At 37.0% G+C, this 15,378-nt stretch overlaps 3 protein-coding genes across 7 annotated transcripts; 2 read left to right on the plus strand and 1 right to left on the minus strand.

Moving 5' to 3' along the window:
* The first annotated feature begins 5 nt into the window (after positions 1-5).
* LOC111327110 (uncharacterized) lies at positions 6-1,480 on the plus strand. Its single transcript, XM_022931216.2, has one exon. The coding sequence runs from the start codon at positions 132-134 to the stop codon at positions 867-869; it is 738 nt and encodes a 245-aa protein (XP_022786951.2). The 5' UTR covers positions 6-131; the 3' UTR covers positions 870-1,480.
* A 1,706-nt stretch (positions 1,481-3,186) lies between these two features.
* LOC148724611 (uncharacterized) lies at positions 3,187-7,280 on the plus strand. Its single transcript, XM_088731094.1, has one exon. The coding sequence runs from the start codon at positions 3,335-3,337 to the stop codon at positions 6,341-6,343; it is 3,009 nt and encodes a 1,002-aa protein (XP_088587220.1). The 5' UTR covers positions 3,187-3,334; the 3' UTR covers positions 6,344-7,280.
* Positions 7,281-7,880: 600 nt separating this feature from the next.
* LOC148724612 (UPF0488 protein C8orf33 homolog) lies at positions 7,881-15,372 on the minus strand. Of its 5 annotated transcripts, XM_088731148.1 has the most exons (7): positions 15,133-15,288; positions 15,002-15,058; positions 14,840-14,930; positions 11,108-11,160; positions 10,604-10,685; positions 9,650-9,750; positions 7,881-9,219 (listed from the first exon to the last, which is right to left on the minus strand). In XM_088731148.1, the coding sequence occupies exons 1-7, from the start codon at positions 15,232-15,234 to the stop codon at positions 9,121-9,123; spliced, it is 585 nt and encodes a 194-aa protein (XP_088587274.1). In that variant the 5' UTR covers positions 15,235-15,288; the 3' UTR covers positions 7,881-9,120. The 5 variants fall into 5 exon arrangements, with proteins under 5 accessions (XP_088587274.1, XP_088587275.1, XP_088587276.1 ...); XM_088731149.1 differs by lacking the exon at positions 11,108-11,160 and having other exon boundaries at positions 9,650-9,755; positions 15,133-15,330; XM_088731150.1 differs by lacking the exon at positions 15,002-15,058 and having other exon boundaries at positions 15,133-15,328.
* Between the last annotated feature and the right edge of the window lie 6 nt (positions 15,373-15,378).

Genomic DNA, 15,378 nt, shown 5'->3' on the forward strand with positions numbered 1-15,378 from the left:
TGGTCACCAACCACGCAAAACCGGGGCATTTAAACTTCGAATCTTCGATCGTTTGGATCAGATCTACACGAAATTCCGCTTGTGGGTTATTAGTGTTGAATTTATCGAATTGTTTTTGAAGGTTCATTAACATGGGTGCCTTAGAAAGCAAACGATGGTCTGAAATACCTCCAGAAACACCACAACCTGTGGATAAGCGGATCTCAAGACTTCAAATTGCAGATCCTCGTTCGCCACTAGGAGAACAAAGGACACCAATTCAACTTGAAACGTACGAAGAATCGCCTCAGAACAGAGAACTGAGCGTTGATCCGCGATCGCCGAGTTTTACAATCACCCGCACTCCAATTTCTGTCCCCATAGCGAGAGAGAGCAGTCGGGAATCAAAGGAAAACGCTGAAATTGATCATGGCGAGGATGCAAACTCGGGCGTTCAAGAGGTAAACATAGCTGATCAAGATGAAGTGTTCGGAAACGAAAACGCTCAAGCTGAGGAGCCACTGTCGCCCGACATCGATCAGATCAACAGAATCCTGAGTGATGTATCCATGACGCCTGTGTCACCCGGAGCTCCGCTTTCTAAGAAAGATACAGCTCGCCTGTTAAAGAAAACTGCCAGCCCATCCGATTTCAAGAGAAAAAGGAGGCTTTCTGGTCGTCGACAATCAGTCCCACAAAAGCTATTCTCTGACAAAGTGGCACCAGCTCCCAGATCTCCTCTGGCTCAGAGAAACTCCGTGCAAATAACTGAAGCAGTTAGAAAGGGGAACAGGCTCTCGTTTCGCGTACAGAAAAAGAAAAGACTTAGCTTACAAGAAGGACTTTATATTGGAAAAGAAAATTCCCACGCCCCTTTGGTGATCATGTAACTTAATTTACATTTTGAACTTTTAATTTTAAAAATTGGAAATAATTTTAAGAAACAGCATTTAAAAAAGTTATTCTAAGACTTTGTTTTGTTGGTGAAGACATTCATTGAAATGAGACTTTTGTTATCTTAAAATTGAGTTGAATAATCTACCACTAACAGTAAATTTAAAGGGATGGACTATCTCATGATCCATCGATCACGATCATCAAAACTTAGGAAGATCTATCACTTTTTATATTATTTTGTAAAAAAGAAAGCCTTCCCCACTGCAAAGGGAACATTGTATACCGGCACTATTGATGAAACCAGTAAGTAACGAAACCTAAGTAAAGATAGAATGTAAATTAATCAGAAAACTTAATTTCGAAGAAATTTTATGGGTTCACTTATATAAAACCACCATTAAATTTTTAAATGGGTGTCTACTTTGAAAATGAGCTAAACAAGAACTCAAATGTGGGCAACACTTCCAATTAACATTTTATTGCATTTGCAATGTACAGGTTAAATAAGAATAAGGTTCATGATACAACATGCATGTAACTTCTGGATGATGTAAATATTAGTTACTATGTTGAGGAATTAAAGCCCGTTCTGGTTATTGCTTTACATCCATTACTTCAATAAGGACAAGAAATTTTCTCTACAATTTTCCTTATGGTTGTGACAAACAGCTGTTTCCACATTTCCTTGAATTTTTTCTGATTCGAAAAAATGTTCCCTGGCTAAACAATAACAAAGAAACATCAAATATTTCTATTAAGTTTCAACCTCCCTTTACTGGTGTCATCTCCAGATATTAAAATATTTTTCATAACAAAATGTTTATAAGAGAGATACAAAAAAACTGGCCTGAGTTTTAATATTCAAAGAATTCACCCTTAAAAAACACAATGTTTACTGCCTTCACATGTACTATCAAACTAATTTTACCATTTTTCTTCAACCAAAAAGAACTTATTTGGTGTTGGGGCACTTATTAACCGAGGGTACCTCTAGGGAGGACACTTAATCAAAATGGTGCATGCTTTGTTTTGTTTTGTTTTGTTTTTTAAGAACAGCAGAAAAATAGTATACTGTGAATTTTGGCATTCATTTCACTGTTGTGGCAATGAATATATTCTAACAGTGTTTTCACTGAAACAGTAAGGGTGAAAGGGTGCCTATGCACTGAAATGGGGGTGGTCATTAACAAAAACAACTTTGAGGGGGGTGCTTAGTGGAACAAGGGGACTCAATTTAATCATCACATCAAAATTATCTTACATGTAGTTTCTAAAAATAGATAAATTTATCAAACCTCATTGCTACATTTTGCTTTTAGACCAAACAATCAAACTTGGATTGTGATGAAACAACTACCAGGTCATAACTTTCACATCATCATTCCTTTCAAATGTAAATAAGATATAACATCCTTTACATCTTATTTGACAACTTGCTAATATCAACCATCAAATACTAACTGCCTTTTAGGATAATGTAAAACTTATCCTGAGTTGCCAATTTAAATAAGTTATTATCAAGATCTACAATATTTGGCATGATTAATTATTAATTAAATAATAATTTATCATGATTGTCTGATTGGCTGAAAATAGTGTTGTAACATGAGGAAAATTACAAATAGTGCACACTGCAAAATTTCATCTGTTTTGATTTCCTGTGATGCTTTTTTGTGCAAATTATTCACTATTAACGACGTGTATCTCGCGCAATTTGGATTCAATAGGCACTTGAAAATTCTTCAGACTATAAATTACACACACCAGTAATTTTCAGTTGTTTCTCATGCTTATTACCTGTTCCTAGATATCTGTCTGCGACTTACACAATGGCTGTTTGGGTGTAATAAGGAAATTATGCGAAAAATGGCAAACAGCCTGAGGGTTAAACCTTTGCACCAGAACATAGCATGTGTGAACAAACTGTTGTCTAGTTAACAGACATAACTTTTCTAAGAATTAAAATTGTAGTTCTTTTCGTAAATTAACAATAAAATCTGCAGCAATGAGTGACTGAGAAGTCCACCACATTTTCAAAAGAGTCAATTCGTAACCCGTTCGTCGAATACCAATGAGATTGCCTCACTTAAGAACAGTTGTGAACATTTCATCAAATACATCTTAACCGCTGAATTTTCCTCGTTGAAATTTCCAGTCAACCAGTGCCACGAAAGGTAAAGATTTTCGCTGGGTGTTGGTGACTGTTAGTCCCAAACATTAACCAAAAGGTAAGTATATTCAAAAGCACAACACGCATGGGTGCACCCCTGAGATCATTTAGCTTCACAGAATGTTCTAGGCTACAGTCGAGTACATTCCCACGTAAATCACTCGTGTCTGCCCAATCAGCTTACTGGATTATCTATCTGCGTCTCATTAACATAAAAAACGAGTTTCACGAATTCACTCTGTTGCGATTTACACCTAATCGAAAACAGCGAAAACATAAACGCTACCAATGGAAACTCTCAAGCACTTACTTGCTCCCAAAACATTTAACAAAGTCAGCTACTGTGCAGTTATTTGTTGGATTGCGATCGGTCTAATCTTCTTTGGCATTTTCTTGGAGATGGAAATCGCCGAATCCAGGTTCGATTTCCACTGTGGCGGGGCGAACACTGAAGACATCAACCTAGTCCGTGGACAATGTTTCGAGCTCTACGAGAAGCAGTACAACAAACACAGTACTAGTCTTCCTATCTATGCCTTCGTAGTCCTTAACTTCTTCCTCGTTGTAATTGTTTGTGCTATTTACTCCCTTAAGGTGAGCCCTACAGTCGATAAACTGTCCACAAACGCTCTTAACGGTGACGAGGGACAGTCGCGCGACCGAGAAAATGCATCCAGTGGAAAAAAGCTGTTTATCGCTTACTGTCTTCAACTTTTTACGCGGATTGTGTTTGGCGTTCTCTTCATGGTCCTTCAAACTCAATTTCTTTATCCAACGGACTTTCCATCCCGCTTTCGTTGTGATCCAAACTCTGGAGGGAATCAGCCAAGGAATTCCATTGAGACCATGCAAAACTCTACATCAATTTTACACGACTGTCATAATCAACGAGCAACTAAGAAAAACTCCTGGATGAAGGCTATTCTGGCAGTGAACGGATTTTTTGCCTTGGTCGTTCTGATGGAAGCCCTGTATATTTTGCTGCGAGCGTGTAAAAAGGATAGTTTCATGAAAAACTCCAAGTTTGTAAAAGCTCACCTGAATCCCTCCCGTGACTCCCGTGGCAACTCGCAAAATGCTTCCACTTCAACCGGGCAAAACGCTACCACTTCGATCGGGGTCACGCAAAAACCTCTACAGGTAGAGGAAAGTACGGACGATGAAATGAACATCCCACTTCTGCAAAGGGAATCTGATCAACTCCCAACAACACAGCTTCAGAAATTCACCGAGGAAAGAAAGAAGAAAATTGTAGAAGACACAGATCTACCTCCACAACTCCGAGCACCTTTTTCAGGTATTCCCGGCGAAGGACAACCAGCGAAACATTTGACTCTCGATCAGATATACACCAACCTTGTCGTTGTTCCAGACAGAGCTACGTATGACTTCACTGGAGACAGACTGGAGAAATTGAAAGTCTACGCCAGATCGGCTGAGAAAACTGCAACACCCAGAGGGCCAGAGGACATCCTTAACCACGAAAACAAAAAAGTTTTGATTGTTGGTCGTCCCGGAATCGGAAAGACACTTTGCTGTACCAAAGTTCTGAGAGACTGGGCATTAAACAAAGTATTCAGTAAGACACCTGATGCTAAAATCCATTTTGATGCTGCTTTCTTCATCAAATTCAGAGCACTCAACAAGACAAACGACATTACTCTCAGAGAACTGCTCACCTTGTCAGAACATTCCCCATCAGATCACATGGATGGAGAAGTCTGGAATTACATCCTTGAGAACCCCGAAAGAGTTCTCCTTATTTTCGATGGAATCGATGAATTTAACCATAACTCAAAGATCGGCGATGAAAACTTCGATCCTCAATTCAAAGACCGCGTGGACGAAAAGATGCCCGTTCATGCACTCTACGAGAAGCTTGCGTCTGGAAAACTTCTCAACGGAGCTGCCGTTTTGACGACTACAAGACCTACGGCTATGCCATGCATCGAAAAGATTCCTTATGACAAAGTCTACGAGATCCTCGGTTTCTCATCAACACAAGTCGAAGATTATGTATTCAAATTTGGTGAAGAAGACAAGGATGTGGGAAAAACACTATGGCGACACATCGGCGGTAACATGAACATCCTCTCTCTATGCTACATTCCTGCGAGTTGCTTCATCATTTGCTCAACTCTCTTTCATATGCTGAGCTTTAAAGGTTTTAAAAGTCTTAGCCTACCAACGAAACTAACAGATATTTACAAGAAAGCAGTGAAAATTTTTTATCTGAGGCACAACGAAGAATTCCGCGGCAAGAATTTCACTAGTGAAGACTTAGAATCGGACGATTTGCCCCGAGAAGTTGAAGAGAAATTTAAAAACCTGGAAAAGTTGGCTTTTGAAGGAATTAAAGAAGGAAAGCTGATCTTTGGAGGGAACGAAGTAGGGGAAATGGAAGACAGCGCCCTCTTTCACCGCCTACCCGACCGCCGAACTGACAAGTTAAACCGCGAAAAACAATTCTGTTTTATTCATTTAACAATGCAAGAGTTTTTCGCTGCCAGGCACCTGACGAATATGAGTAAAAGAGAATTGAGGAACTTTGTTTCTAAGAACATCAATAATGGGAAATGGGAACTGGTTTTCCAGTTTCTAGCAGGACTAATGAACGATAAAGAAAAACTACCGAGCGAAATTATGACAGACCTTCTTCCTGAGGAAACTGAAGAGGAAGAAAGCGGATACTACAACGAAGAGTGGCCAGGGAAAACAGAGCGAAGGAAAGTCACCTGCTGGCCGACTGAAGATAAAAAACATTTAGCAGTGACATTATTTAAATGTTGTGGTGAAAATAGTGAGATGAAGGAAACAGTTCAAAGAAAACTTCAACAAATTAACTTTAATTTTGTAAATTTTATTTTTTGTCAACTCACAGCTGTTGATTGTTCTTCATTAGTTACTGTAATTGAGAATCAAGGTAAAAACATTTCACATTTAGAATTGACTTACAATAACATTGGCCCTTTGGGCTGTTTCGAGATTTGTAAATTGTTAAAATGTAGGAATTCTCAACTGAGCTGGTTAAACCTCGCAGGAAATCAATTGACAGATGAAGCAGCAAAGTATTTAGCTGACGCCATCAGAGACAACAACTGTCAGCTACGCTTGTTACACCTCATGGACAATAACATTACAGACAAAGGAGCACAGCACTTGGCTGAAGCCATCAGCAACGAAAACTGTCAGCTACGCACGTTAAACCTAACAAACAATAACATCACAGAAGCAGGTAAACAACACGCAAAGAATTTACTTAGCAAGAGTCAGTCTGACGGTATCCTTCATACATAGCATCGTTAATTTCACAAATAATTGATAAAACTAAAATGGAAAAAAATTATATTAGCAACTTACAATTTTTAAAATGTGAGGTAACCAGCTCAGTAACATTGCCGCACAACAACTCAATACGTGATTGAAACAAAACAAACTAATTGATGCGCTTACAGGAGCAAGATTATTTGAACCGGATCGAAATGAAAAAAAATGAACTAATGAAGATGTTTATTGACAGCAAAGGATGTCGAACCAATGACAATGAAGTAAAAACACAAAGCTTACTGCAGAGAGAACAAACAAACCTCCGACCTCTCAGGAAACTTTGTCACTTTCTGATTGGTTAGTTTCGATCCTAATTTACTTCATGCTTTGGTATGTTTGATCACTTGTGTCTTAGTTTTCTGTTAAGTTTATTGAAGTTGTTTTAGAGATTATAAGCGGATCAGATGAGTAAATAAGGCACAGATTGATTTCTAGAATAAAAAGTTTTCTTTAAGAGTTCGTTTTTCTCTTTCAATCAAAGCAATCCACTACACATGGTCTTGGATTTTCTGCCAATGAAATTGCAACCAAATTATAGATATATAAACTTCTTTCTTTTCAAAGACAAAAGACCTTTTTTCTGTGAATTATTGGATCTATCACTGATATGAATTAACACATTAGTTTCAGTTTTGCTGAGTTGGTGTAAATACTAGCGTGTTTTTTTACCTAATGAGGATGTACCTGCTACTGTTACCATGATAAAATGTAAAGTATAAGACCCCAACTAATGAAGATGTTGCTTTGGAAGTGTAGAAACTGATGAAACATGGATCAAATATATGATACTCCTATATTAACACTTGTTCAAGACTTTATAACAGGTAAATTTTTTTGACTAGCATTTGTAGATAGAGCCAGAATTCCTAAGTTATCAAATGAATCTTGAATAAATCATGTAAGCAGATTTATACTTTGTGTTGTAGTCAATTTAGCCCCAGCCTATGGTTAGACAAACCAGACAGAAGAAAGGTTTACACTGACTTTTGCAACAGCAGAAAATTGGCAAAAAGGGAGGCAATGGGAAAGGAAGGGGGGGCATGCCTTTTCAATATCAAACAAAAGTAGAAATAACTTATCTGAGAAACCTGCCTCAAGTCCTCTGTTGAAGCTCTCCTCAGCAGTACCTTCTCTCCAGCAGGGATTGGACTCCTTAAAGTCAACCTTTCCCCATATCAAATTAAAATACATGATTATTCCAACCCTAATTTTTACACCTTGACCAAAACTCCATACCCTGTCTCAAACCAACATGAAACATCTTAAAAATGAAAGAACCTTATTTCCTGGAATAAGTGCTTGACTGGTCCTTCTAAAGTTTGGTTGAATTTGTTTATGATACACATGTTTACTTTGAAGAATTTGGAATTGGATCAACCTAATAATCCCCTAATTAATATTTTTCTTTATTCCCATCACTTTTCTGCTTGATAGTATACTGATAATGTAAGGAGAAATTCTGCCTTGGTCACTCATGGGAATTATAGGATTAACACAGACTTGGAAATTGCTTCACACTATTTTTAATCAAGTTTCTTTTACAAGTTAATAACAAACATTCAATACCCTATGTACATGTACAGGCGCATCTGTGGCTTACTAACAATTTTCATGACTTTCAAACTTAATACCTAGGATACAATATATTAATTTGGATAGGAGGGCTTTAATTCATAGCAATGCATTGCTAAGAAATAGCTGCAGTTTTTCATTGATCATTCATTGTACTATGGATAACTTGAGGTTTCACCTACAAGTTGTTTTCTTAACAACAGCTTTGCCAATGTCTTAGGTCATTTTGCAAATGTCTTAGGGAATTTTGCTAACTTCTCTTTTGATGTCTTGTTGACTTAGTAAAAATGGTTAAGTGATTTCATTGGCAAAACCTCATTCACTTCTGATGTCGGCAAACTAATTTTTTGCAGAACAACTTATGGCCGAGAGGACTACAATTTAACCTGGGTGAGGAATTTGTATAGTCCTTCACTGCTTTGGTTGTAGAAATCGTGACCAAATAATATAAGGTGTTCAAAACTTAACATAAAGACAGGCTAACATGCACATTTAATGCTTTTCTTCCCAAACTCAATATCTCTCATGGAGTAGATGGCAACTAGCATTGCCAACTAGATTGCAGAAAATGTGATACAACGGTACTTGGTTTATACTACTTGATGACACATTTGAACTACCCCTTCAGTGTAGAAGGAGCTCCCTACATTAGCCATATTCCAACAGCTTGTTTGAAAATATTTTGACTTGAAAATACTATAATATTCAACTCCTGTTTCCCCTAACTCAAGGTGGAAAGTTTTGCAACCTCAGCGTCCAATTAGATCCTCAACTAAATTTACAGGATACAGGGTAATAAATAAAAATAGTGACCTCAATGAGGCTGTTGATAGTAAATTTTACATTCGTCAATCCCATGTTATTTTACATGATAATTTGCTTTTATCAACTGAGTTGCTTGTGTTAATTGGCTAACCTAAAGAGTTTCAAAGTTGATGTTTCAAGCTTTAGCCCTCTTCAATCGCTTTAACCAAATTATCTCAAATTAACTGTGAAGTTCTTCATTAAGCCAAAAGTACACTTACATTCCAAGCTAACTGACTCTGACAAGCTGGTGTTAAGTTCTCTTTGTGTACCATGCCTGCCCTTCATCTTTTCCCAAGCCTGCTGCATCCTTTCAACGAATTACTCGCTAACAACTTCAAGAATCAAAGTCAATTAATCCACCCGACTTTCTAACTTCCTGAATCACCAAAATCAAATCTGAACTCATTATCAGAAGTTTGAAACTTCCAGCCATTGTTTGAGGGAATCTCTTGTTTTTCTGTTTGTTTCTGGAATAAAAAATATATATATATACATTTATAGATCAATCATAAAATGAAACCTCCAATCCATAAATGATTAATTTAAAATATCCCTTAAATGCAATAAAAGAACCCTTAGATTTTATTCTGGACAAGTTTACCAGGGTAAGTTACTTTAAATTTAAATTATCACTTTTATTACTAACCCTCCCCTCCCAACATCTCATTGGTTATTCTTCTCCCTGTCTGCCATACAATTCTTAGGATTTAAGTTTGGAGAATTTAGCTTTAGATCAACTGATTAATTTTCCTAATTGGTAGATTTCTTTATTCCCATCACTTATCTGGTTGATATTGTATTGATATGGTAAGGAGAAATTCTGTCTTGGTCTTTCATGGGATTGAGGGCTTTATTTATTTGTTTCACTTTGTAGTAATTAGTTTAACAGCCACTGACCTCCTTATCTGGATTGTTGGATTTTGTCTGACAGACTTTGACAAACATGCTCTTCTGTTCTTCCTTGTTAACAACTGACAGTTTTGGATTCACAGGTGGTTCTGCATGTTGAAAAAAAAATGATTAAGAACTTAATCCTAATAAGCTGTTACGCATTACTGACAACAGAAGAGAACAAAATGTTACATGAGAAAAATAATTGACCACAAAACAAATGAATTTTTTGGACTCAAATGAAACGCAACATGTGACGTTTTTAGTATTTTGATAAATAACCACACCCTAAAGAATTCTCAGGTCAAATAAGATAAGAACAATCCCATACAACCATACCATCACTTCAACCCATGAAGTAATGGGTTTGATACCAACCAACATGATTACCGGCTCCCAGTTAGCTTGTTAGCTCACTTGGTAGAGCATTGCACTGGTATTGCAGAGGTCATGGGTACAAATCCCTCACAGGCCTGAATTTTTTTCAGGCCTTACTTTCACTTCTAAATAAGTAGTGTTCATTACAGCGACGATTGCCTTCATACATAATTACTTGATAGGTTTGAGCATTCTCTTAACCTGTATGCAGGAAAATGTACATGGATTTTTAGGGAGAAGTTACACATTGATCACTTCTGGGAGTTAATGAGTTAAAAGTATAAAATTATTACTAGCAGTAACTTCCTTATTTTTAATTTGTGTGCACTTTTCTTTTAAACTGATTGTGTAAGAGGCAGCTGGCCATCACAAGTAATCAGACCTTGCTCTAGTTTCTGTTGAATGGTCTCAGAGGATTTTCACTTCTCATGGAATCTTTTCCAACACTAGCCATCAACCAGTACTTGCTTATGGTAATTACAACTGTATAACCAAATTTCTAGCTGTTAAAATGATACAACTTTGGCGAGTCATACACAAATATTATTTTACTTTTATCACAAATTTACAAGTCAAGCTCACCTTGTCTTTCGTTCCTTGTATCCTCCTTCATCTTCTTTCTGTAGTCTCCAAACAGCGAAAACATTAGTTGTCGTTTTCTTGGCTGCGAACAATATATCCGTCAATCACATGTTCATTATATCTCAACAAAAAGGAAACCAAATATACAGTGTATATAGTATATAATGTATATAGCTTTAGAGTGCTAATTTAACTTGGTTGTATCATGAGTAAAATAAATTCCTTAGCAAAGGCTTCTTCTCCTTGGTTTTAAATTTGCTTGCTTCTTCTCTCTGTTTGATAAGGGGGGTTCCAGTCCAAGTGAATATTAAATGTAAAAAAAAAAACGCCCATTTCCCTCATCCTTTTATTGGGTGACTATAAATTAGCTGTTTAAAGAACTTTAATTAAGTTTGTTTGCAAAACAGCATAAATACTTTCAAAACTGTTGAAATAATCTGATGGCATTTCCAAATCAACTCTCCAGTGAGAAAGGCTCAAAGTGCATGCCCTGGTTCAACTTACCATGGGTGTTTTGGAAGACTTTAAAGATCTTAAATGCCGATAAACAACTTCAGCTGTAACATAAAGCAAGTATATTCTGTAATCAAAAAGCCATTTCACCACAAGTAGTAAAACAATATCTCAAAAAATTATAGGGAAGTTAAGTCATGAACAATTCACCATTTCCTTCAAGTTAGCCCTTTCACTGCCAAGATCTCAATAGTAATTCTCCTAACCATCTGCCAGAAAATTTCATATAATGTTGGATTGGAGAATTTGGTATTGGATCGCCTATATATCTCCTAATTGATATTTTTCTTTATTCTCATCACTTGCCTGCTTGATATTTTATTGATATTATTGTTAACATATATAATTATACATTCTAAAATCCAAATGAGCTATTAGCAAATGACTATCTTCTGCTATCTTAAAAATTTGAAGGTGAGCCTTTACAAATACAGTTTCTTTGTTATGTTTTCATTTTATTGTTAATAATATCAATTTATCAATATTAATTTTTATTAACAATAATATAAAAATAATAAAAAATCAAAATACTATCAGTAACGAAGATCACTTAAATTGCCTTTCAACATTTCAACCAAAAGCTAAAGTTTGGGAAAACAGAGACCTAAAACTTGGAGAGGTGCTTCCTTAACCTATCTCCCATCTGTCTCAATATTGCCTCCTTTGCGCGGTTTTAGAATGGCATCACTCAATATTAATCAATTAATTACTCATATAGACGAATTAAGAATCATATTAGCAAATAATGATATCGATATTGTTTCCATAAATGAAACGAAACTGAACGAGAGTATTCGAGATCAAGAAGTTCATATTCCGGGATACGAAATAGTTCGCCGCGATAGACTAACAAAATGCGGCGGAGGGGTATGCTTCTATGTAAAAACTTCAATCAACTTTACAGTACGAAATGACCTACACATGGATACACTAGAAAATCTTTGCTTGGAAATCCATAAGCCAAATTCAAAATCTTTTGTGATTGTTACTTGGTACAGACCACCTGACTCTCCTATTGGCATTTTTTCACCTTTTGAATCCCTAATTGGGAGATTGGATAGTGAAAATGTAGAATTTTTTGTACTGGGAGACATGAACTGTGACATGATCACGACTCGATATGACAATAACACATCCAAATTAAGGAGTATTGCTGATGTCTACGGACTCGAGCAGCTTATCTCTGAACCGACGAGGATAACACCCACCTCATCAACTCTAATTGATTTAATCTATACCAACTGCTCGGATAAGATTGCTTGTTCGGGAGTTTGTCATATCGGAATAAGTGATCATAGCATGGTGTATGTATATAGAAAACTTTCCCTGAATGGGATGTCTAACGGACATAATTCTATTACATACAGAAATTTCCGAAATTTCGATCGCCAAAAGTTTCGTTATGATATTCTATCTCAATGTTGGGATAATGTATACGAGTCTTCCAACCCAAACGTGATGTGGCAGCAATGGAAATGTACATTTCTGGCTATCGCTGACAAACATGCCCCATTGAAAACGATGCGCGTTCGTTCACGGAGTTCTCCGTGGATTACCTCTGAATTGAAAGACCTTATGCATAATAGAGACATATTAAAAATCAAAGCTGGCAAGACAAATGATCCTAACGATTGGGTATTATTTAAGAAACAAAGAAATATAGTCAATAAGCAAATACGCTCAGCTAAGCAAGCTTATTACCAAAATAGTTTTAATAAGCAAACCAGCGACTCCCGAAAGACCTGGCAGACTATAAACGAGCTAACTTCTCGAAAATCTGGGAAAACGCCAGTGGCGTCACTAAAAGTGAACGGATTAACGATAACTAATCCGTTGGAGCTATCAAACGAATTCAATAACCACTTTGCTAATATTGGTCCAAAACTTGCCAGTGAGATAAATTGTGATAGTGGTAGCTATCAAAGATATCTTACCGCAACAGATAAACGGTTTAAGCTCCAACCCACCAATCCAACTAAAGTATTTTCACTTTTAAATAAACTAGACAAGTCAAAGGCAACAGGCCTTGACAAAATATCTGCTAGGCTTATCAGGGAATGTGCTGATCTCATTTGTGTGCCGATATGTGATATTTTCAATCAATCTATTAGCCAAGGGACGTTCCCAGACGACTGGAAATATGCAAGGATTACCCCTCTTTATAAACAAGGTGACCGCGGTGATGCTAACAATTACCGCCCAATATCGGTGATTCCAATAATGGCGAAGGTGTTTGAAAGGATAGTTTATGAACAGTTATATGCCTATTTGGAAGAGCACGATATTTTATGTCGAAACCAATCAGGGTTTCGTGCTAATCATTCAACTGTAACAGCTTTGTTGGAAGCGACAGATTCTTGGGCATATAATATTGATAACGAGAAAATCAATGGAGTCATTTTTCTAGATTTGAAAAAAGCTTTTGACACTGTTGATCATCAGATCCTTCTATCGAAACTAAACTATTATGGTATACATGGAAAATCTTTCAGATGGTTTCAGTCATATTTGGAAAACCGAACACAAAAATGCTCTGTCAACGGGTCGCTATCCAGTAGCTACTCGTTGACTTGCGGCGTCCCTCAAGGGACCATTCTCGGTCCATTATTGTTCTTATTATATATCAACGATCTTCCAAATTGCTTATCAAATTGTAAACCGAGAATGTATGCCGATGACACGCACCTCACATATGCGGGAAGCAATCTTGAGAACGTTCAGTTTTGTCTAAATGAAGACCTAGAAAACGTCTTCAACTGGCTACAAGCGAACAAACTCACGTTGAACATGACTAAAACCGAATTCATGCTAATAGGGTCGAGGCAGAGACTGAATACTCTCACAGCTTCACCAACAATTAGAATGAACAATACTCAAGTGAGCCAGGTTTCAGCTACAAAATCGCTTGGTGTAATAATAGACGATAAACTCGATTGGCATAGTCACATCGAAAAACTAACGAAAAAGATCGCCTCTGGTATCGGGGCCCTAAAGCGAATTAGGCACCTGATCCCAGCATCAACCTTACATCTCATCTACCAAGCTTTAGTAAAACCTCACTTTGATTACTGTGACATTGTTTGGGGTAGCTGTGGGAAAACGCTACGAGACAAACTGCAGAAATTGCAGAATAGAGCAGCCCGTGTGTTGACATTCTCTAACTATGATGCTGATGCAACTGAGCTACTCGAGTTTTTAGGGTGGAAAAATCTTGCACGCCAGCAGGAAATCCATAAAGCCACCATGATGTTTAGATGTCTGCACGGGCTAGCTCCAAGGTATCTATATTCAAAGTTTACGTGGCGTGACTCTGCTTATGACCTCAGGGACTCTGAAAATAAGCTTAATGTTCCACTACCGCGCACTAATTATTACAGAAAAAGCTTTAGCTACAATGGCGCCACATTATGGAACAGTTTACCACGCGATATAAGGAACACAGAGTCTCTGGGGTTATTTAAACGTAAGATCAATGACATTTTTTAAGTCTAACGCACGGCATTCACGGAAAACAGCTTTAGTGTTATAGTATGTAGTTTTAATTTTAAATATCTTAGCGTATGTGATATGTATTTTTATAGGCTGATGAATTGATCGTGTCTAAATAAAGATTACAGGTACAGGCCATAATACTGCAATTTCTTAACCTTATTCAACTTTACCCACTTAATTTCTTTTTCTCAATGCTTAAGAGTGAAAATGATCAATAGAAAAAAGAAATACCGTGTTTCTTGTCAGGTTTCTGAAATGCAAGGCCCATCTCGAGTTGTTCTATACACCAGTTTAGTTCTCGGTGAAACTTGTCCTCTGCTGACTTCAAATAAACATTAAAAATCAGTTAACTTAGCTAATCTTTAGACTCTTATGGGGCTTTATCCTCTTTACCTCGCAGTTGTCTTGGGTTCCAACTCCATCGTGTTCCTCAGTAACTTTGACAGACTCCTAAAATGAGTATAAAAAAAGGTTTAATTTAAAACATTCTCATTAAATTACCAAAAGAACGTGATAGTAGATACCTTACGGCTCTGCTCCTGCTTTTTACGCTTAGAAGCTTCTTTCTTTTTCTTATTTTTTCGTTGTTTTGCGGTGAGTTCTTTGGACGTTTCTCCATCCGCCATATTGGATCTTCTTTTTCTTCGCAACCAATCAAATCAAAGAACCTTGAAAGTTTTCAACCAATGAAAAGATGAAGATGTAGCCAATCAAATTACTCGGAGCTACAGAAAACGCGCGCGTTACCGGAAGTCCAACGGTTTGTTTAT

Source organism: Stylophora pistillata, chromosome 8 (genome assembly GCF_964205215.1).
Source record: "Stylophora pistillata chromosome 8, jaStyPist1.2, whole genome shotgun sequence".
Taxonomy (NCBI): domain Eukaryota; kingdom Metazoa; phylum Cnidaria; class Anthozoa; order Scleractinia; family Pocilloporidae; genus Stylophora; species Stylophora pistillata.